The following is a 23289-nucleotide window of genomic DNA, read 5'->3' on the forward strand; positions in this document are numbered from 1 at the left end:
CATCAACTCCCAGTTCCTGAATAACCTGGTTCAACCTGAATCCTTTGCTTGTTTCCTCTAAGCAACCAGTGGAAGCCTATATAATTCTCATCTTATAAAAGAATTCATTTAAAGGTGGTTTGAGAGTTAATGGTTAAACCCATTGTTTGTGGTCCCAGGAGTACAGGTCACAATAGTAACAGGCCTTTAGACAGAAGGTACATAAAGAGGTAGTGAGCAGTTCAGGACCTTATTACAACATGTCTATCAAACCCAAAGGGACAAACAATGTGTCCAATTGATTTAAAGGGGGCGGGGGCGGGATGGTCCTGGCAGGCAGTTCTCATTGTGGGACTAACCTCCAAAGCTGGCCCAAAACGAAAACCAGAAGTCGCAGCAAACGCTCTCCTGCCTCAACTCCCCTGCAGCTGCTTCCTAGAGGGTAAAACTCAGTGACATTCAAGATTCTCCTTCTCTCTCCTGCAGGTTTGGCTGCTGGTGATCCCAAGACTCTGTGTATAAATACTTGTCCCAAGGATGGACAGACTTCATGCAGAACAAAACAAGACCCAACCACGAGACCCCGAACAACCCAACATTAATGCTGCACTTCACTTCTCACACTTCAGGTGTTATGGGAAAGCACAAATCACACAGCCAGTGAAATGTGCATGGTCATTTTTATGTAGTTCAGAAAGAGGAATACAATTTCTGAGCAGGAATCTAATTTCCCATCTGAAGTCTCTCAGGACCAGTTATGTGCTCTCTGAAGTTCATTGCTACTGTGACAGTGGATCTTATGTTCTAGCGTTGTCTTCCACATGACCATGAATTGCTTCCTGGATCTTCTTTTTTTAATTTTTAAAACATTCTGGGGCCGGCGCTGTGGCATAGCAGGTAAAGCCACCACCTGCAGTGCCAGCATCCCATATGGGTGCCGGTTCGAGTCCCGGCTGCTCCACCTCTGATCCAGCTCTCTGCTATGGCCCGGGAAAGCAACAGAAGATGGCCCAAGTCCTTGGGCCCCTGAACTCGCCTGGGAGACCCAGAAGAAGCTTCTGGCTCCTGGCTTTGGATCAGCACAGCTCTGGCCATTGAGGCTATCTGGGGACTGAACCAGCAGATGGAGGACCTCTCTTTCTCTCACTCTCCCTTTCTCTCTCTCTGTCTCTCTGTGTGCCTTTCAAATAAATAAATAAACCTTTAAAAAATGTTATTTATTTGTTCAAGAGATAGATACAGAGCTCCCATCTGCCAGTTCACTCCTCAAATGGCCACCACAGCTGGGGCTGGGCCTAATCAGAGTGCCTGTTCCAGTCTTAGCCACTGCACTTCCAACCTGGCTCCCTGCTCATGCATCGGGAAAGCAGCAAAAGATGCTCCAAGTGCTTGGGCCCCTGCACCCATGCCAGAAACCCCGATGAAGATCCTGGCTCCAGGCTTTGACCTAGCTCAGTCCTGGCTTTCACAGCCATTGGGGGAGTGAACCAGTGGATGGGAGAGTTCTCTGTCTGTCTTTACCTCTCTCTCTCTGATGCTCTGCCTCTCAAACAAATAAAGCTCTAAAAAGTATTCTAAATATATACAGTCATCCATCAAGACCTATGGGGTGTTGCCTCCAAGACCCCCATGGATACAAAAATACATCCACTGGTTCATTTCCCAAATGGCCGCAATGGCCAGGGCTGGGCCAGGCTGAAGTCAGGAGCCTGGAACTCCCTCTGGGTCTCCCACATGAGTGGCAGGGGCTGGGCCATCTTCCACTGCTTTCCCAGGCCTGTCGGGCGCTGGATCAGAAGTGGAGCAGCCAGGACTCTGCCAGCCCTTCTGCATACTTTAAACCATCTCCAGGTTATTTACCATACATAATATAACCTAAATACTATGTGAACAGTTGTCACACTGTGTTGTTTAGGAAATAAAGCAAAGGAAAAAGGTGTGCACCTGCTCAGGACAGGTGTAATTTTTTTCCAGATATTTTCCATGCATACAGGGTTGACTCCACAGATGTTTCTCACAGACACAGATGCTGACTGTCTATACTACTATACCTGTCTGTCTGAAACATTACAGTTTCTCTTGTTATGCATAGTAAGTGTTTATTCCTGAGCAGCTTAAAAATCCTGGCTATTTTCTCTCTTTCAACCTTTTGACTACCAGGCGACTGAAACACGGGCTGTGAGACGTGCTACTTCTCTCCCGGATGGGGAACAGAAAAGGGAACTGGCGATCTCCAGCTCGGCCTTATCTCAGGGAGAAAATGGGCCTTGCCACCAGCCAGGGTCCTGAGGACACAGGGCCACCACAATGGTCTTTTCATGTCTGTGGTTTCTTCTAACAGAAAACATACAAGGAGGAATCATAAGCTGGTAGACCAAACGGCTCATCTCCTGATAACCATGATCCGGGAACAGACTGTGGCACCCTGACAGGGGTCTTTCCCGAAAGCAGGGGCTCAGCAGGGTCATGAAGAAGACAGAAGACTCGAGGCAGGGGTACAAGAAGGGTGCTCGTTCCGAGAGAGGAGAAATGGAGCTGTTCAAATGGACCATCCGTGCAGAGGGATTTGGTTGAAGGAGGCAGCTCTCGCACCACACACTGGGCCATAGTTGTTGCGCTCAGAAAGACATTAGGGAAGGCTCCAGCTCTGCTGGTTTTCATATTAAGCCGGTGTCAAAAGGCAGCCAATTCAATTTCAGGTCGCTGGCTTCCGGTGGGGTGAGGCCTCCGATCTGTGGGCGGGGCCCCTCAGTCTCAGCCCTGCCACTGATTTGTTGCTCTGGCTTCCACCACCGGACCAGGCACGCCTGAGTGTTTCTGTCAGGTGGAAGCACTAACATCTGCACTTTCCTCTTGGTACAGCAGAAGTGTAAGCAAGTGAAGGAGAGGTGTTGAAACCCTGGCAGTGGGAAGAAGGCACAACACACATCGACCTGGTCAGCAGAGCGACACTGCGTGAGTTTTCACTCCACAATTAAAGACAGAAAAGCACTGGTAAAAATTAGGCACCAGCTAGTTACCAACATGAGGAAACTTTTCAATTCCACTAGTATTTTTTTTTTTTTTTTTTTGACAGGCAGAGTGGACAGTGAGAGAGAGAGAGACAGAGAGAAAGGTCTTCCTTTGCCGTTGGTTCACCCTCCAATGGCCGCCGCGGTAGCGCGCTGCGGCCGGCGCACCGCGCTGTTCCGATGGCAGGAGCCAGGTGCTTATCCTGGTCTCCCATGGGGTGCAGAGCCCAAACACTTGGGCCATCCTCCACTGCACTCCCTGGCCACAGCAGAGAGCTGGCCTGGAAGAGGGGCAACCGGGAATTCCACTAGTATTTTAAGTTTTTTGAATATACACACACACACACATACTCACACAGGTGATAAATTTTAGGCTAGGCAGAGAAGAGTAAAATATTTAATGTAGACTGCAAATGCTATAAAAAAATTTTCCCTAAAGTAAGAAGGTGAAACTTTTATGTTGGATGCAGAAAATCAATTAAATATTCCATGGTGGGCAGGGGGTTGTGGCACACAGGGTTAAGTTGCTGCTTGTAGCATCGGCATCCCATATCAGAGCACCAGTTCAAGTCCCAGCCACTCCACTTCCAATCCAGCTCCCTGCTGATGCACTGGGAAAGCAGCAGAAAATGGCCCAAGTGCTTGGGCCCCTGCCACCCATGGGGGAGACCAGGATGGAGTTCCAGGATCCTGGCTTTGGCCTGGCTAAGACCTGGCTGTTGTAGTCATTTGGGAGTAAACCAGAGGGTGGAAAATCTCTTCCTCTCTTTCCCATTCCCCCTCCCCATCAAATACATAAATGAATCTTTAAAAAATATTCCATGAAGGACTTGGGACTCTTTTTTTTCCTCTGACATTCCTTTTGGAGACCAAGTAAGGCAGATGACTGTTTTTGTATCAGCTTTATAATTGCAATCAGTTACAGATGAAGTAAAAAGTTGAATAAAGGAAAAATCTTTACCACAAAAAGAGTTCAAATCTAAGCTCTTGCAGCCCGCGCTGTGGCTCAACAGGCCAATCCTCTGCCTCCGGTGCCGGCACACCTGGTTCTAGTCCCAGTCGGGGTGCCAGATTCTGTCCCGGTTGCCCCTCTTCCAGGCCAGCTCTCTGCTGTGGCCAGGGAGTGCAGTGGAGGATGGCCCAAGTGCTTGGGCCCTGCACCTGCATGGGAGACCAGGAGAAGCACCTGGCTCCTGCCTTCGGACCAGCACGATGCGCCGGCTGCGGCGGCCATTGGAGGGTGAACCAACGGCAAAGGAAGACCTTTCTCTCTGTCTCTCTCTCACTATCCACTCTGCCTGTCAAAAATAAAAAATAAAGAAAGAAAAAAAGAAATCTAAGCTCTTGAAATGCTATTCTTCTGGGTATAACAAAGAGAAACATCTGCAAACTTGCAAATTTATTGCAAACTCAATTCAAAGTCTGTAGATTTTTAGAACATGGTTTAGAAATATTTTTGAATGTTTTTTTCAACTGAAAGCAGAGACTCAGAGAGAGCTCCCATATACTGGGTCAGTCCCCCAAGTGCCTGCAGCAGCTCCCAGCTGGGGATCCCTGCCAGGAGCCTGGAATTCAACCCAGGTCTCCCACGTGGGTGGGAAAAACTCAATGACTTCAGTCATCACCCAGTGCCTCCCAGGGTGTGCATTAGTAGGAAGCTGGGGTCAGGAGCTGGGTGTGGAGCCCAAGCCCTCTGACGTGGCACACAGGTGTTGTAACTAAATATCTGGCTTTAAATCATGCTTGTTGCTCTTTCCTCAATAAACCGTGTGTGGGAAATAGTGTTACACTGAATGCAAAACTGTGGCCAAAAGCAGAGACCAAAAAGCACTTTAAATTTCGTGCTAAATGCCTCAAGTTCATCCGCTAGCCAAGTTGGAAGTCAAATCTGGCATCATAAAATATGGAGCTCACCTTAGGCATTCTGCATTATTAAGAAAAGAAAACTAACCATGGTAACTCTCCACTGAGGTCGAATTTGAGGAAGAAAGCCAAGGTGGTTTTACTTATGATGAACCAAATAAAGGAGAAAGCACTTGTCAAAACCTCACTCCGGCTGGGCAAGAACCTGAAGTCCCACCACACTGCAACTAGGAAAGGCGGCATCTTGCCACCTGGTTGTGACTAGCATCAGAACAGACTGCCCACGGACACTTCCCTAGAAACCAGACATAGGAAGCTGGGACCCCCTCACCGGAGGAGCTCATGTCTGTATTTCAGTCTCTTGGCTCCTGGTGCTCTTGCCCACGTTTTCTGGAAGATCACAAGTTTGGAATTCTAACATACACACTCTCCAGTGTTTTACCTTTGAGCTTTTCAACTGCAGGTGGCAGAAGTCACACCTCTGGTTTAAAGACAAGGCAGGTTTCGATGTTGGCATTGACCTTGTCCAGGTGCCCCTGCTGCTTCTCCAGACACCGTGCCACCCTTTCGCCGTTCATTGGAGGAAAATCCCACCCCCGTCTCCTGCGTCTACTCTGCGCCTCCATTCTCTGTTCGGGGATGACTCAGTAACAGACGGCAGATGGGACTCTCCGGGCACCGTGAGCCTCACGACCGAGGCGAGCCGGGCATCACCACGGCGTACCTGAGCTAGCTCGTCGGTGTCTCTCGGGGGACATTCTGACCTCCTTGGCTTCCCGCTCCAGGACTCAGTGTCTTTACAGATCACCAGGCAAGAATCTCAGTAACCATCTGCCAAACTATTAGAGGAGAAAATCCTGAGAGCCCGGCCGCCCATGCAATTTACCACAGTGACTGACAGGGCGCACTTGACCTTGCTTGACAAACACTGAAGCCGGGTCTGGCCCAAGCTGTGTGGGCTCTAGAACTGGACTGCCCCATGCGTCATAGCTCCATGCCTTACTAGCCAGCTGGCCTTGAGCAAATAATTTATCTTCACAAAGCTCCAGGTTTCTCATGCTTAAAATAGGTCTGGGAGTGGGCTCTCTTACCTAAAACAGGTGCTAGTGATGACAATCCGCATCACAACAGCCCAGTGCCTGCCACACAGCAGGGGCTCAAAAGTTGGCTGTCCAATCTGCTGTGCCTATCATCCTGCCCTGCACCTGTCTTGGCCGAGTGGGGGCCAGGGGGGAGGGAATCCGCCTCCCCTCCCCCGCGATCAGCCCTAGATCACACCCCGGCCATCTTCACCAACGTCACTGCTCTCAAGTTCTCCTCCCTGTACTCAGCATGGCTGTTTCCTTGGCTATTTAATTCCATTCCCCATGATCAGTTTTCCTTTCAAATAACTCTCCGCTTAGATCTTCCTCCTCACTCCGACTCCTTTGCCAAACATGTACCTGGTGCCTATGCTGTGGGCCGGGGGCAAGCAACGGACTCACATCTTAGTGAACAGCACCAAATAGACTGTGAGCTCGGCTCTGTATGAGGAGCCCAGAGCCTGGAGTCTGCCGAGGTAGACCCAGACACAGTGTGAGGCGCTCAGAAGACACTTACAAAACTTAGATCAGAAATATCCCCTTCATCCTGGAAGAGACTCCTGCACTCCCCGAGAGGATGCTTGCTAGGAGGGAGTATTTGCTGAGCATCCCCTATGCACCAGGCTCCATGATAAACAAATACATTTTAAGTCATTTTCTCCTGAGAACTACCCTATGTGATGGCTACTCCCCACTTTAGAGATGAAGAACAAAAATGAACTAAGTGCTCACAGCCGCACAGGCAGTAAATCACAAGACCAGGATGACGGCAATCGGCAAACACACGCCTGCTTACACGCACCTCAAACTTCCGATGCGGGAACAGTAATCATCGGGAGTTAGGAAGCAACAAAAAATCATGTTTCATTTATTATTTATTTTCATTTTATTTGAAAAGCAGAGACCAAGAGATCTCCCATCTCACAGTTCACTTCCCAAAAGCCCACAAAAGCTGGGGCTGGACCAGGACAAAGCCAGGAGTTGGGAACTCCATCCAGGTGTCCCAAGTGGGCGGCAGGGACCAACTACCTGAGTTATCTGTCATCTACTGCCTTCCAAGGTCCATTAGCAGGAAGCTGGATGGAAGTGGAGTAGCTGAGACTCAAACCAGCACTCTGATGGGGGACTCTAGCATCCCAAGAGGCGGCTTACTCCCCTGCGCCACAACGCCGCTCCCTGTTCAGTTGCTGTAATCTTTTTTTCTGTACACATATCTACATGTTCACAAACTTTCTTTTTTTGTTTCCCCAGAAACCTTTTATTTAAGCTATACAAACTTCATGCATTTCATGAATACAAATTTAGGAACACAGTGATTCTTCCCACACGCACTCCCAGCCTCACAGACTTTCCAATGTGATCATATGCTTGAACCTTATTTTCTTCTTTGTTGCTTGGTGCCCCCACTCACATAATTGCCTTATTTTGCTCGTGTAACAATAAACACTGTCTATGCATCCCCCCAAGCCATCCTGGGAAACTCCACTTCTCTTGTTAATGGCCAATTGTAGCCAAAGAAATAGAGGTACTGTAATTGATTCAGCCACTCCCCTATGGTCGGCTTCCATCTGTTTGTCACTCGCAAAGAAACTCCCCACCGATACATCCTTAAGCACAGCTCAGGCCAGCTCCAGTGGAATGTGCTCAGGTTGCTACACTTTTTCCTGTGTCTGTGGCTCCCTCTGGGCAACACCTTGTTCCTGGGCTGACGCCCACTCACCCTTTGCAACAGGTCAGCAGCACTTCCTGCCAGGGGCTTCCTCTTATCTTTCCAAAAGGAGGTCAGTAGTTCCTGGGTGCTGCCCAGTACCCCAACCTTAGCTATGATGAACAGCTGTCATCATTTGTCACTTCCACCCAACTGAATCTCCTTACTCTGACTCTGTACCCTTAGCACCGACTACAGACTCCAGCATATTTCAGCTAAATGAACAGATGAACGGGTGGGTGAGTGGTGAATGGATGGACAAAGGCAGGAATAGACAGGGGCCTGCAACATCATGATGTTTTCAAGTGGTTCTTTATCTCTTGAGCGAAGAGTGTAGAGGCTAAGGCAGAAAAAGGTAAGATTCTAAAGGGTCTTGCCTATCAAACTGAATAGCAGGAAATTTATCCCAAAGACTATGAAGAACAATTGACAAATTTTAAGCAGTGAATATCATTAATTTTCAATTTTTTTAGATTTATTTTTTTATTTGAAAGGCAAAGTTCCTGGGGGTGGGGGAGGCAGTGGAGAAAGATGTTCTATCCGCTGCCTCGCTCCCAAGTGGCCGCAACAGCTGGGCTGGGCCAGGACAACCAGGAGCCTGGAACTCCATTCATGTCTCCCATGTGGGTGGCAAGGGCCCAAGTACTTGGGCTATCTTCTGTGTTGTCATGGACATTAGCAGAGAGCTGGATAGGAAGTGGAGCAGCCGGGACCTTGGAACCACTGCTCACGTGGGATGCTGGTATTGCAGGTGGTAGCTTAACCTGTTGCATCACAACACAAGCCCCCACTGTGAATTTTTTAATTTAAAAAAAATTATTTAATTGAAAGGCAAAGAGAAAGCCAGAGAGGGACCGAGGGAGAAAGAGAAGTAGAAAGAGAAAAAGAGACTAAGAAAAAGAATCTTCCCTCTGCAGGTTTACTCCCCAAATACCTGCAACAGCCAGGAGTGGGCCAAGCCAAAGCCAGGAGCCAGGAACTCAATCCAGGTCTCCCGTGTTGGTGGCAGGGCCATCACTGCTGCTTCCCAGGTGTGCATTCGCAGGAGGCTGGAACGAGGAGGGGAGCTGACATTCACACCCACCCAAGCAGTATCTTAGCCCCTGCCACAAATGCCTACCCCTGCTTATTTTCTTTTTGATTTATTAAGGCAGGAATGTGGAAGATGGTCTTGGGAGAAGCCAGAGGAAAGCCCAGGAGCCATTTGGAGACAGTATAAATGATCCAAGTGAGAGACAAGGGCCTCTAAGTGCCAGTCATGGGGCTAGATGTGCCACATGTGTTCTCGCAAGCCGTTCTGCACCCACACTGACGACCCTCTCACACGGAGGAACAACTCCCCCAGGTCACGGCGTTAATCAACGATGTGCCCTGACTCAAACAAAAACAACAGGTGGAAACTAAACCACCAGGTGACTTCTGTGAGGCTCCACAGTGGTTCTCAGTAATCCTTTCTTTTCTGGGTTGTTTCTTACATACATGAATGTCTGTATGTACGCATATATGTGTACACATACACACACATGTGTATCTGCCCCTCTGCCTTTCAAATAAAATAAAAATAAATGATGCTTCGAGAGAAAATGTAACATATGTGCGTTCATGTCCTTATCTAGCACAGTTGATATTTTGAATAATCAGAGTGCTGTATTGAAAAACTATTTAAAGAAGACGTATTTAAAATTCTACTGTAGCACTTTTATTAAATATTTTCTTATTTCACAAGGGACTGGGAGAGCAAAAAATGTTTATTAGAATAACTGAAACACAAATCAAAATTGAGTTATACAGCCCAACCTAAGATTAAGCTGTATAAAATATCTCAGCCTAGAGGAACACCTATTATTCGAATGGCTGTTTTATACATATGGTCTACCAGGTAATTTTAGGTCACAGAGAACCTTCACTTTCCTAAGGATGTCTGAGTCCATTTCATGGTTCTGCATTTTAAAATAATAACAATGTGATTTCTTTGCATGCTGTACAGTTTCCCTTTTTAAAGACAATTTAGGCCACTGGGTTATTTGCTTCAATGTTTGAAAATGCCTTCCATGGAAACAAAGTGGTATTGAGTTTATTTCACTTACTCTAAAAAACAAGACGCACAATAAGCCATCAGACACGGCTCCCAGACGGTGATCAACGTGGGGGAACCCAGCACATGCGTACGGGAGAGTCAGGTCTTAAACATTTATGTTGCCAAAAGATTGACTAAGGCTCTGTTTAATTATTAGTGCTATAAAAAGTGAGTAATATTTACCTGACCATAATAGTACTGTGTAAAAGTCACTTATCTTTCCTGCCAGGTGCCACATTTCTCACAGCTATTATGTTTTCCAAATTCTACTATTCCACCCTCTTAGAGAACTGGACAGGGGAGAGGCTAATTAAGGAAGCTGATTTTTGTTGTTGTTGCTGCGTGCCAATGCTAGCCCGGGATGTATATAAAATCTAGGACAAATGCCTTTGGTGGTGCAGGGTACAAGCAAAAAGGGACTATTAAGCAATGGTTTGGCAGAAACTTAATGGTTCAGTATTCATAACCCTTCTGGAAAAACTCCCCCATAGCTGGGGTAGTCAGCCTGTTTGAATGATGAGTGATTTAGGGTGCTTGTTCTTCAACCCAAATTATAAACACACTTACAGGGCCCTTTGCAGGTTCATACAAGGTGTTCACCATAAATCCAATTTTGCAAGAATTCCAGTTCCTAACGGATATGTCATAATGTCTTGAAAGAGAGTATTCAGGAAGTTTACAGGGAGTGTAACTCATTAACTGAACTTCAACATTATCATGCAATCTGGGTTCAGATGATATTGTTGAATACCTTTTGGATTTTGGCAAAGATGCCTTGGAGTCATCAGTTATCTGTCAATCATTTACAAATCCTTTCTGAAATCAGTTAGCAAATAATGTTTTATCATTATAAACATGTATTCTTGTAAATGTGAGTCATTCCGAGTGCTCCATGTGGAGCTGTCTGATGAGTTCCTCAGGGAGGAATGGTGTTTAAAACAGAAAGCAGCCATGGAAAATGCCCACATTTGCCTAAAGGAGATGGTTGCACTGTACCTGGATGGAGAAAAACAATTACTAAAAACTGAGGGCGTGATTTTCTTGGTCTTTTCCCCCTGGCATAGCTGGAACGAAAAGTGCTTGTTAACTGTCGCCGGGGCTGAGTTCTGAGCACCTGTTATTTGCGGTGCGTGTGCACGGTGCTCCAGTCCCTCTTTCAGAAAAACATGTTCGCTTCTCACAAAGTCCTGACCACCTCTTTCTATTAAATTAGCCTCACCGATAAGCTTCAAAAGACCAAAGTAACTCATTAATATGTGGTCTCCTCAGCATGCCAGCAGGGTTCACAGGAAACTAAAGACAGTGACAAATAGTATTTTTTTCAGATTCTGGAGGCGATATTAGGCAACCTCGGATGTCACCGTTCCTCAATTTTTTGGGTACCTTTGTGTCTAGTGAGAGGCAGTTGGCTACAAGAATGATTTCTGTGATATGGCGTGAAAGTAAACCTCTGTTGGGGCCGGCGCCATGGCTCACTTGGTTAATCCTGCACCTGCGGCGCCGGCACTCCATATGGGCACCGGTTCTAGTCCCGGTTGCTCCTCTTCCAGTCCAGCTCTCTGCTATGGCCCGGGAAGACAATGGAGGATGGCCCAAGTGCGTGGGCCCCTGCACCTGCATGGCATCTGGCTCCTGGCTTCGGATCAGCACAGCACGCCGGCCATAGTGGCCATTTGGGGGGTGAACCAACAGAAGGAAGAGCTTTCCCTCTCTCTCTCTCTCACTGCCTAACTCTATCTGCCAAAAAAAAAAATAAATAAAGTAAACCTCTGTGCTGTTACATGTTTTGTTAACCATGAACAAAACGGGAGAGAAGCCGAGCAGATCCCATTATGATGCTATTAAATTATATGAATCCTGTTAAGTCTTGCATATGGCGGGCATCTATCTGCGACTACGACTGGCACCAAAAACAAAACACAAAACCATAAACCTGCAGAGGACTTCTCCAGTTCCATGAAGGAAATCGTGTCAGCCACTCAAGGCTCTGGTGCACACAGCCCATGTTGGTTTTCGATGCCATCAGAAGAGGTGTTGAGCACTCTTTCTCTGACATGACACTAAGCACCTGCTATATACAAACACAATATCTGTTTCCTTGACTTTCTCACCATAAAAACTACTGGGTCCCACCATTTTCGTCACTTTGACTTGTGAGACGCCAAGAATCTTGGCCCCCAGGCAGGAAGCAAGAGCAGGAATGGGATGGAAGTCGTCAGCTTTCTGATCCCAAATCTGGGCTCCCAACCACACGGCTGCTCCCTCCACTCGCACCAAGACGCACAGAGCATTCACTCGCTCACACAGATCTCACGCACCAACCCGGGCACAAGGTTTCTCAGGAAAGCAACCAGAGCCGTAGCCAGTGTGCTAGAGTGCTACGTCACACAACGAACATCACACAAAGCCTCCACCAACGGGTAGCCGACACTGCAGCATGTTTAGGAGAGGAGTTACAGATGTAGAACAGGCCCAGAGCAGAATCAAAGAAAGAAACTTGAAAATCAGAGAAGAAGAAACTTGTCCCAATAAAAATCATATTTTGAAACACACTATATACTTAAGAAAAAAATTAACCTAAATAAATAACACTTAATACAGTGTCAATGAGAGTAGGTTGCACTGGTTTTGTATACCCAAGAAGCTGTGAGCATGTTTTCCTGGATCTGCCAACAGTGACCTCACCGGGTGTTGCCTCCGTTCTCTTCCCTCCCTGAGCAGATCTCAGCTCAGTCTCTCCTTGATGAGGCCACCGTGGAGCTCGCGTTTCCAGCTTCATCCAGACCTCAAGCCCTGGCTTGTGACCACTTCTGCTTTGACTCTCAGGGATCACCTGGACCCCAGGCTACCCAAACCTGGTGCAGGTGCATCTGTCCTGGAAGCGTTCCGAGACGGCAGCACAGCTGAAAGGCGGTGGACAGGGAGAGAGGCAACCAGACTAGAAAAAAAAATGGACCATAAATTCTGCAATGCAGATCTTCAGACAATGTTGAATCTATAATGATGTGAAATTTTGTTACAAATGTTCACAGATTGAATTAAAAATCATCTGTATACAGTCACACACCCCCGTTGACTTAGAAGAGTTGTCAGTAATATAGTTTATTTTTTCCCCCAAAGAAATATTTTATTTAGGGAATACAAACTTCATGCATTGTATAAGTGCAGCTTTAGGAATATAGTGATTGATTTTTCCCAACTAATATTGTTTAAAGCCAAGAAAAGCTTGAAAATGTTTATCCGTGTGCTGTAGATGCAGATTCTCTTTCAGAAAACTGAAATTTAAATTTAAATTTAAATTTAAATTTTAACATTGAGGGTCCTGCATTGTGGCACAGCTGGTTAAGCTGCCACCTGCAATGCCTGCATCCGGTATGAGCGCTGGTTCAAGTCCCAGCTACTCCACTTCCCATCCAGCTCCCTGCTAATGCACCTGAGAAAGCAGTAGATGATGGCCCAAGTCAGGCCCATGTCAGAGACCCAGATGGAGTTCCAGACTCCTGGCTTTGACCTGACGCAGCCCTGGTTGATGCAGCCATTGGGAAGTAAACCAGTGGATGGAAGATCTGTCTCTCCCTTTTTCTCTGTAGCTCTGCCTTCCAAATAAATAACTAAATCTTTCAAAAAGAATTAGCACGGAAACTAGGTAATAGCATAAATTCACAGCTGACCCCATCTCTCACCCACTCAGAATGTCAGAGACCATTCCTTCCCTCTTTATTAACTGTACAATAAGCATAACCCAGCGAACCCTTTCTCATTAAGCCGCAGCTGGGCGTTCCTCCCCAGATCTAATAACATCCATTTGATCCTGCAAACACTGTAGTTTCTCCCTTTGTAAAACTTTCTCCTCCATAGGAATTAAAACTCGAACTTTAGCCTCATTAATGTGAAGCAACACAGCTAATTGTACTATAATGTGCTCATTAAGGGAACACACACACACACTCAGCCATCTTCCTAGGCATTCCTCTTTTCTTCTCAGGTCCTGGGCCAGGGGAACATTTGTTTTGGTCTTGCCCTTCACAAACCCAAGTCCTCCTATCAAGGGAGCTTCCGAGGCTTTACTGCCCTAAAGAAAATGAACAACGCGTTTACCCAGAAATCATTCTTGTAGTCAGCTGATGATGTGTCCTCCCAGTGTAAGAAAGGGCATTTTTTAATATTCTTTTACAAATTTTTTAATTTACTTATTTGAGAGACAGAGAGGTCCCATCCGCCGGTTCACTCCACAGATACCTGCAAGGACCCTGAGCGAGACCTGGCACAAAGCTGGAAGCTGTGACTCAACCCAGGTCTCCCATGTGGGTGGCAGGATCCCATCACCCCTGCCTCCCAGGTGTGCATTAGCAGGAAGCTGCAGTCAGACGCTGCAGCCAGGAATCAAACCAGGCACTCTTAGGTGGCACCCGGGCACCTTCACCACCAGGCCAAGCCCCTACCCTGGGAGGTGCATTTTAAAATTACCTTGACATTGACAGTGAAGAGGTCAACAGCCGTAACAGCAGCCCCAGTGCTCAGCTCCAGCGGGGAGTATCCCACTGCCCATGGCCTTCAAATCCCTTCACAACACTCTCAGTACAGGCAGCCCCCGTCTAGGATCCTGATGTGACTGGGAAAGGTTTGTGTTTTATAAAACACTCTGAACTGTGGGGCCAGTGCTAAGGCACAGTGAGTTACACTGCCGCTTGTGACACTGCTGTCCTATACCTGAAGGCTGGTTCAAGTCTCGGCTACTCTGCTTCTCATCCACCTTCCTGCTAATGTGCCAGGAAAGGCCAAGTATTTGACCTCTGCTACCCACGTGGGACGCAACAGACGGAGTTCCTGGCTCTTGCCTTCAGCCTGGCCCAGCCCCGGCCGTCATGGCCATTTGAAGAGTGAACCAGTGGATGGGAGACCTTTCTGTCTCTCTATAACTCTGACCTTCAGATAAATACATAAATCTTTAAAACAAACAAACAAACAAACAAACAAAAAACAATGACTGGTAGGAAAACTATGGTTCTTCAGACATTGGGAAACTTCTTCTCAATCAAAAAGGAAGTGAAACCATTACTTTGACTTTTTTCCAATGACAAAATTCAAACTTGCAGGTGAAAATCTGAATCTTGGAGAAGTTGTACCTGCCACTGTGATTTTGAAAGTTTCGCAATCCTTAGGACCACTGCTGAGATCAGGGGTGACACTAGTGAGGACATGATGTGAGTCTGCATTGCAGAATGTGTCAACAGTTGGAAAATCCGCAAAATTCAGTGAACTCACACTTTTCAAATTACCAATATACATTACAAGACTCTGCACACGTAGAAGATGCATTTGAAGCATAAAATAGGCCAACAAATTTTCATGTAATAGAGTACAAAAAAGTTCACTAATAAGGATTTTGGATTTTCATGTTTGAACAAATCCTCAGGAAAATACTACTTGTGAAGTTCTGGTGCAGTATCGAAGAAAAATATCATAATTATCTGAAAAAGCTATAACACTCCTCCCTGTCTAATTGCACCTCTATGAGTTCATATTTTCTTACATACTTCAACCAAGACAGTAGCACTACAAAGAGAACGCAGAAGGGGCCTGCGTGTGGCACAGCAGGTTAAGCCAACACCAGCGATGCCAGCATCCCATATGAGCACTGGTTAGAGTTCTGTCTGCTCTACTTCTGAGCCAGCTTCCTGCTAATGGACTTACGAAAGCAGTGGAAGATGGCCCAAGTCCAACGTGGGAGACCCGGATGAAGCTCCCAGCTCCTTTCTTCAGCCTGGTCCAGCCCTGGCCATTGCAGCTTTTTGGGGGGAAATGAAGCAGTGTATGGGGGATCTCTATGTCTCTTTCTCTCTCTCTCTTGTAATTCTGCCTTTCAAATAAATAAATAAATATTTTTAAAATTTAGAAAAATTGCAGAAGCAGATATGAGAATCCCACTGTCTTCACTAGGCCAGACCTTTTTTTTTTTTTTTTTTTTTTTTGGTCAAAATGTAACTTTTAATTAATTATTTTGTTTTAAAAAATATTTTTAATCTACAGTATACCATTAGGGCCCGACATATGGCCTTACAGTTAAAGTGCTGCTCAAGAAGCGTACATTTCCTATCAGAGTATGTGAACTTGAATCCCAGCCCCCTCCTGATCCCGGCTTCCTGGGGATGCACACCCTGGGAGGCTGCAGGGATGGCTCAAGTAGTTGAGTCCCTAGCACCCATGTGGGAAACTTGCATTGCATTCCCAGCTCCTGCCTTTGACCCGACCCAGCCCAGACTGTTGCAGGTATTTGGGGAGTGAGCCAGTAAATGGGGGCTTTCTGTTTGTATATCTGTCTCTATGCCTCTTGGATAATTTCTTTAAAAGGTGCCATTAAACTAATATGTGGCATAAAGGGGTAAGCCAACACTTGGGACACCCATATCCCACACTGGGGCACATGGAATCGAGTCTCACCTCTGTTCTGATCCAGCTTCCTGCTAACATGCCTGGGAGGCAGTAGATGATGGCCCAAGTACTGGGGTTCCTGCACCCCTATGGGAGACCCAGATGGAGTTCCTGGATCCTGACTTCGGTCTGTTCCAGCCCCAGCTGGAACAGGCATCTGGGGGAGTGAACCAATGGATGGAATCTCTCTTATTCTCTCTCTGCCTTTCAAAGAAATAAAAATGCATAAATAAATATTTTTAAATGAACCACAGTAAAAATAAGTTAATATATAATGAGTTAGGTATTATTTTAATAAGTTAAATATAAATAATAAACATTTTAAAGTCTCTCTGCTTTAATTTTTTAACACAACAGATACTAACAAGTATAAGTTGTATAAGCAACAGCTTTTTGGATTCCTAAATAAGTTAAACAGAACATTTGCTTTCCAATCATATGTCCTTGAACATACACATGGGTACACTTCTGGTAATATGCCATGGTTAGTTAAGGAAATAACAGCTAAGAGCTGACAGCATAATTGTAATTACCCAATGCTTTTTCGTTTGGGTACTTATTTAGCTGTCCGGCTAAAAACACCTCAGTTGCCTTTCTCCCTTGCAGCTAATCATAGATGGGTATCTACCTTCGGTCCAGTGAGACCTAAACAGAGTGCCTGGTACTTTAAGGAAATGTTCTCAAAAAGGAACATGCTTCCTCCCCTCCTCCTCGACTCTGCTTCCTAAGAGTGATGGCTGGAACTCTAGTAGCCATTTTGGAACATGAGGATGAGAGTTAGTAAAAAGTAAAAAAGGAAGGAATGCGGTCTGAACCAGCCTTGAAGAGCCATTGTTCCATCCCTGGATTGCCCACCTCTCAACTCCACTTATAAAAGAGAACTAAACATCTTGTTTCAACTATGGTTATTCAGGTTTTTCTTTAATATGTAGTCAAGTCTAATTCTTAAAAAATATATTTTGAATAGGAAAAACAGTGTATATAAATATTTTTAAAGGCTCGTAGACCAAAGGAATACAAAGTTACTCAATTAACAAAACCCAAAAAAGAAAAACAACACACTTCCACAAGGTGGGAAAAGACATGCATTGCTCTAAGAATCTAGATTTTATTACTTCGAATAACAATAGGGATATTCGACAGCACAAACTACCTTTGGTCATTTGAGTACTACTCCTTTAGTGGTAAAGAGTAACACAGATTTTCTTCATGGACCCAAACAAATAAATAACAACTTTAAAGTTATAGAAAAGCTACTTACACATTCGTCATCTTTCAGCATTAATCTCAAAGTGTAGGTTTTGCTTTATTAGGGAGAGGTTGTCCTTTTAACCAAATGTCCAATGTACAAACAAGCTCAAGTTAACTCCTTCACTAATGAACAGTTACGACTTAAAAAAAAAAACAACAAAACAAAACAGGTGGTTGACCAAAACATGACTAAATAAATGGCCACAAGCCTGGCGTGGCTCCCCGTGGTGTTTCAAAGTGTAGCTCATACCTGCAGTCAACCCTTCCAGAATTAATGTCTGTCAGTGTTATCGTCTAACCCATATTTACAGAGGTCAGAAGAGCCCCGCGTGCCCTCTATGCAAATAGCTGATGACATCAAGGGGCTATGTCACAAGCCTGAGTTTAGTTAGTGGATTTGGGCTGGTTTGCAGTTTCAGCCAGCAGGTCTGATCTGACCCTCGGTTTTACAACTTTCCACTCTGGGTGCTGCATAGCGCCTCTCCACTTCTGAGTTAATCATTTCTTTGCCATTATCTGCCAAGAGTTCTTATCTCTTCTGCTGTCACTTTATAACAGGGTCCGCTTATCGACCTGCATACAGTCATGTGGTCCAGCGAAGCCTATCAGAAGTTTCCATTCTTCTGATTAGAAACCATCGTGAAACTGGATACATGGTTTACAACAGGTCACTAACGCTGGAAACAGTACAGAGTCCAGGGAAAGACTTGCTTGTAACTTTCTGAATTCTGGATCTTTTTTTTTTTTTTTTCTTTTTCTTAACTTTCACTAAGGGTTACTGTAGTCTGATGTGTCTCTTCCCAAGGCCACAAAAGATGACAAGCTGTATTTTTTCTTATGCTCAATGATTTTTGCTGTGAGCCGAAGGCCTGCCTGTGATCTCACTGAGAATGTCTTCTAATTCGGACACTGGGGATGTACAAGAGTCTCTCAAGCGCGGACTCACACCTATCGGTAAGTAGCAGTCGCTCTATTTACCACCCAGTCACTATTGTGCTACTACTGAATACATGGAACTTAATCTCATTGACGGTTTTGCATTTTAAGTCACGGTTTTTCTTTGCGCTTATTAAAAGCCTATAATAAACCCATGCATATATTACACATTTTTCTTTTCTGCAGTTCAAAAAAAACCTAATGGCTAATTCCACATATGAATATTATTATTAGTATCCACTGTTTTTGGACGTTATTCTATTAGCCCAAAACAGCCAGAAAATATTCAAAATAGATCAATTTTATCCTTAATAAATCCTGACAACTTCTAATAGGAAATAATAAGCTAAAATTTGAACAACTTGGAACAAGCCAATCATACTGAGTGATCACTAATCAAACTTTATCATAGTTTTCAAGTCCCTGCAGATACTGTTGAAAACTGGTATTTTTAGCAAATGAAACTCATGAAAAAAAAATTAAGCATTAGTTAAGAATTAGGAAAGTTGCTATCTTCTGTAAAAATAACTTTGCTTTTACCGAAATAGGTACACAGAGCTACTTTTCATTTTAAACAAGAAAAAGGACAGTCACGAACTTGCTCATTTCCCTGCAAGATTACATTCAATGAATGCTAAGGGCAGGGACTTCAGGGCTCTGAGCAAAGCAGCTCTCCCGGGCTCTGGGACCCGATTTTGCGGGGGCGTGCGGGGCCCGTGCGGAGCCCGGAGTCCCAGCTGCGCCACCCCGGGCCGGCTCGGGCTTCTCCCCTACCCCGGGGCTGCCAGCTGACTCCACCGAAGGCACTGATTGCCTTTTTTATGGGCCAACTACACCCTAAAGTACTCGTACATCAATTGAGGAAATGTTTACCAAAAAAAAAAAAAAAAAAAAAGTTCTGTACTTACGAAAAAGAAAACACGGGGGAGGCACGCAGAGTGCACCCGAGAACCAATTGCTCTGCAGATAACAAAGAAAACGCGGGCGCAAGCAAGCGGGGGCCAGAGAACCCCGGAACCACTCGGGCTCCGCGGCCGGGCGGCCCCGCGGGCGAGCGCTCGCTCGCAGCCGCCGCCAAGCCCTGCGCGCGTCGGGCAAGGGGCGCGGGTGGCCCGGGCGGCGCGCACGGGCGGTGCGCGCGCCCCGCGGTGCGCGCGCGGAGAGGTCCCGGGCTCGGCTGCGCGCGGCTGCTGCAGGCCGTGACGGCCAGCACCGGGCTGGGTGGGGGTCGCGCGCGCGCCTCGCCCGCTGGGCCCCCCCCACCCACCAAGACCCCAGGGGCGGATTAGAGGGGGAGGTGGGCGGTGGAGCTGGGAGACCCGGGGCTGTGCGCGGGCAGGGGCGGGGCGCTCCCGAGCACACCCACGGGCCTGGGATGGGCGGGAGGCGGCTGTTGGAGCCCCGCGGGGTCCCGCAGGGAGAGGCGCGCGCTCACTCCGGCACCAAGGAACCCACCCGGCGCACCGCCAAGTTCCGAGTTTCTAGTAAAAGAAAGAATCCTCTTCCCGGCTGTTCCTCGCAGCTGCCCGGCCCAGGCGCGCCCCTGTCCCCTCTGCAGATGCCGCAGCCCCGTGATGGTGTGGCTTCCCCAGGGGCGACGGCTCGCGGTCCTGGACGGTCCGTTCAGCGCCGAGGGCCATCGCCGGGGCTTTTGGCTGGACCGAGCCGTCCAAAGGGCTGGAGGGGAGGGAGAGGAGGCCACGAGCGGTTGGCAGGCTGACCCCTTTGAGTGGGTCTTTCTGACTGCCCCGGGGCTGAGAAGCCACAGGTGCAGTTGCAGGGAGCGGCAGGAGTCCCCGGGTGGCTTTGCGAGGGCAAAATGCACGAGGGAGCGGGGGGCGGGGGGGGGGGCAGTGGTGCCCAGAACCGAGCCAGAGCCTGCAGACGCCAGGGTCCCACCGCTGCATTTAATCCCCTCCAATCCTCCTAGGAGTTGTGCTACTAAAAGCAATTTGCATGGCCTTAGCTGTCCAGGGCGAGGTCCCCCCTGCACGGGTGGGGGTGGGGATGGGGGGGTGTCGGATGAGTTGTGTGCAGAATGACCACAGGTGTTCCTCCTGCCTGCGACAGGAACCACTCAGTGTGGCTTCAGGGCAGCAGACTTGGGCTGAGACCAGACTGCCTGCTTGGAGTTGACTGGCTCTGGGGTGCTGGCCAGATTCTTGGTTTCTGGCCTACGGCATTTCCTTTCTCCCAAACAGGCGGAATGATACCTAGTCCTAACCTAATAGGCTTTTTCTCCCTATCGGTATCAGCCAGCCAGCCATGTCTGTAGGTAGAACACAGGCTTATTTTATTGTGTCTATCCCCCCACCCCGATGCCAGCGTTCCCAACATTAGGCTTGAGTTGCATTAAATTTTACATAATTCTTCAAAGTGCGTGCACAGAATACTATGCACGTTCCATTTCATACCATACACTATCCCCAGGACAAAGGAGTGTGCGATAGAAGGTTTGCTTTCTGGTCCCCTGAACACTCTTGGTGTCTGATTTTCCTTCAGAGATAACCTCTAGCAATGTCCAGGGTTATCTTAGATTCAGCCTTGAACCTGAGCTGAGCCAGAGAGGGGCTCTGGGAACACAGAGGTCCCAGGCTCCCTCAAAAAAAAAAAAAAAAAAAAAAAAAAAAAAAAAAAAACAACAACAAAAAACCAGCTGCAGGGGTGATGTAAGCAGGGCAAGTGTCAGAGAGCAGGTCCAGAACCCACACCACGATGCAGCTGCTCCTTGGCGTTGAACTTCCTCACTCTTAACCTGAGTGGGGACAGCCTTCTCTGAGAAGTCCAGTTGGCTTCCAAGAACTTGAGGAGTTTGGGGAGTGTTGTACTCTGTGGAGGCCCTGGAGGAGAGAGCTGAAATATGACCAGTGTGAGCTTAAGAGATTAACCTTGAGAAAAGCAGGTGGACTGAAATTGACCTGACAAGTTGATAAAGGCTCTTTTTTTTTTTTTTAAAGCATTTTGGGAAGCTCTGTTATATGTATGTGTGTGTGAATGATAGGAAAGACATACTTAACATTTATACTCCAAGTAACCTGAATACAGATGCCATGGACAGATTTGAGGGTCCCTAAACACCATGTCAAACTCTGCGGGGTAATCAAGTCCGCAAGCCCCTGCCCCGGAAGGCTGCATCCTTACCCATCCTAGAGTGGCTATTGGCTCCCTCTTTTCTTCATGATTTCCCTTATAGAAGATGAGTCTGAGTGAAGTTAGACGGACAGGAGGAAGAAGAAGTGGCATTTGTTAGCCGCAGGGTGAGCTGCTTTCCCACACTGTCTCATTTATAAAGTTTACTTTGTTGCATCCATTTCACTCATTTAAAAGGTGGGTTCAGAAAAGACTCCGATGTGGGGGCGGGGCTTATAAGATGGGTGAGCTGCAAATAGAATCCCCCAAGTAGGATTCTGAATGCCAGGCTGTCTCCCTGAGGTAGTAACTAGTACTTGCTAATACAAAGAAATAATGATACCAGCAAAGTTGCTCAACTCAGACTTTCTTCCAAAAGACCTGTAGGCTTAAGAAAGACATGTGTCAATGGTTTTATCTTTCTTTTCGTTCTACTGTGGAAATCAGATTTGGACTCCTGTAGGATTCTGAAGGGCGGGAGGGGGCTGGGACTACAGTAAGAACAGCATCTGGGAGTGCTGAGGTCGGTGCCGGGTTGGAAAGCACCCCGCCCTCCTCCAGAAGGGGTTCCTGGAAAGGATCCCAGAGCTGGCTGCGGTGTAGCTCAGCAGCTCAGCGAGGTGCCCTGTACCAGGAAGGCTGAACCAACTGGAAATTCAGAGCATCTACTTGTTGCAGAGCCAGAGCTGGTGGGCTTGAGGGTGGGGGTGGGGGGAGGGAATGACTCAAATTGACTGGGTTCAGCTAGAAGAAGCAAACACACTATTTTCTAGGGGAGGAGTGGATGTGGGAAGCGACCATTTAGGCACCTTTGTTTAAAAGCACTTTGGAGAAACCCAGCTGTGGCTCCGGCAGCCTTGGTCCCATGCCTGCTGCTAACATTTTTCACAGCAAATGCTGCATCCCTGGCTCAGGGTCCAGACACCCCCAGGCTCTGCCTGCCCCCTCCCCCGACCCAAGCTTCACTGCCCCCATCTGTCTCTATAGGATAAGGAAATCTGTCGGAATCCACTGCTTGTTCTGGAATCAACTGCCTTCTTTCCAGACAAGACCATGGTTGGCGGGGGAGGCGGGGTGGTTGGGGGGGTTGGAGTGGGGGGGGGGTGTCCCAAGCTGACTGAACGCTGGCCGTGACAAAAGTTTGTAACTCCGTGCCAGAGAGTGCCCTCGCCACTCCAGGTCCCCATTTTCTTTGGGGTCCAAGAGGGTCCGAAGTTGCGGGACGCCCACACCTCTGCGGGCCAGGCTCTTTGGTCTGGAGAGACTTAAGAACCGAACGGTAGGGCTGGGTTCACTTGGGCTTAGCCTACAGTATTACCCAGTGCTAAGGATTCAGTTTCCCAGCCAGGGTGGAATGACCAGTACTGTTCCGCCTGGCCTTTGGCCAGGTCACCCAGTGTTCTGGTTGGTCTCAGGCATTCGAAATTCTGGTTCCGATGGGCGGGGTCCCCCAGTTCTGGGCTGAAACTGGCTCCCATCTGCATTTCGGTGCACAGAGAAGACGGGTGAGGTTGGACCACCCACCCAGGTCATTCCAAGCCCCGCCTCCTTCAACTCCCGACCTGCCTTCGACTGGCAGCGACGGTGCCAGGGCAAAGAGTACAGGGACCCCTGAGTTGGGAGCAAAATGCCCCCAAAAGAAAGTTCAAAAGTTCTTCAAGGAAGCGCCTTCTTCTTCTTTTAATAGGAAAAGCTGCAGAGTCTGATCACTCAGGCAAGACTTTTCCTACACGCGTTCCTTGCCTTGGAGGCCGCGAGGGCAGGCTGTCGCGCAGGTTGGGGAGCTCGGATGCCCCCGATCTCGGCCGGGCCGCGACACGC

The 23289-nt window shown here is 47.5% G+C and overlaps 1 protein-coding gene and 1 long non-coding RNA gene across 4 annotated transcripts in view; one reads left to right on the forward strand and one right to left on the reverse strand.

Moving 5' to 3' along the window:
• Positions 1 to 12385: 12385 nt before the first annotated feature.
• Positions 12386 to 17653, reverse strand: LOC133773733 (uncharacterized). Of its 2 annotated transcripts, none has more exons than XR_009867962.1 (3): positions 17414 to 17653; positions 16162 to 16352; positions 12386 to 12658 (listed from the first exon to the last, which is right to left on the reverse strand). It is a non-coding gene; the product is annotated as an uncharacterized LOC133773733 (long non-coding RNA). The 2 variants fall into 2 exon arrangements; XR_009867963.1 differs by having other exon boundaries at positions 16162 to 16356.
• Positions 17654 to 18054: 401 nt separating this feature from the next.
• NR5A2 (nuclear receptor subfamily 5 group A member 2) overlaps positions 18055 to 23289 on the forward strand; it is a 132291-nt gene continuing 127056 nt past the window's right edge. For both annotated transcript variants that reach the window (XM_062211554.1, XM_062211556.1), the window contains exon 1: positions 18055 to 18357. In XM_062211554.1, the coding sequence (XP_062067538.1) occupies positions 18294 to 18357 (64 nt within the window). In that variant the 5' untranslated portion in view covers positions 18055 to 18293. The remainder of the gene's footprint in view (positions 18358 to 23289) is intronic.

This window comes from Lepus europaeus, chromosome 14 (genome assembly GCF_033115175.1).
Source record: "Lepus europaeus isolate LE1 chromosome 14, mLepTim1.pri, whole genome shotgun sequence".
NCBI lineage: Eukaryota > Metazoa > Chordata > Mammalia > Lagomorpha > Leporidae > Lepus > Lepus europaeus.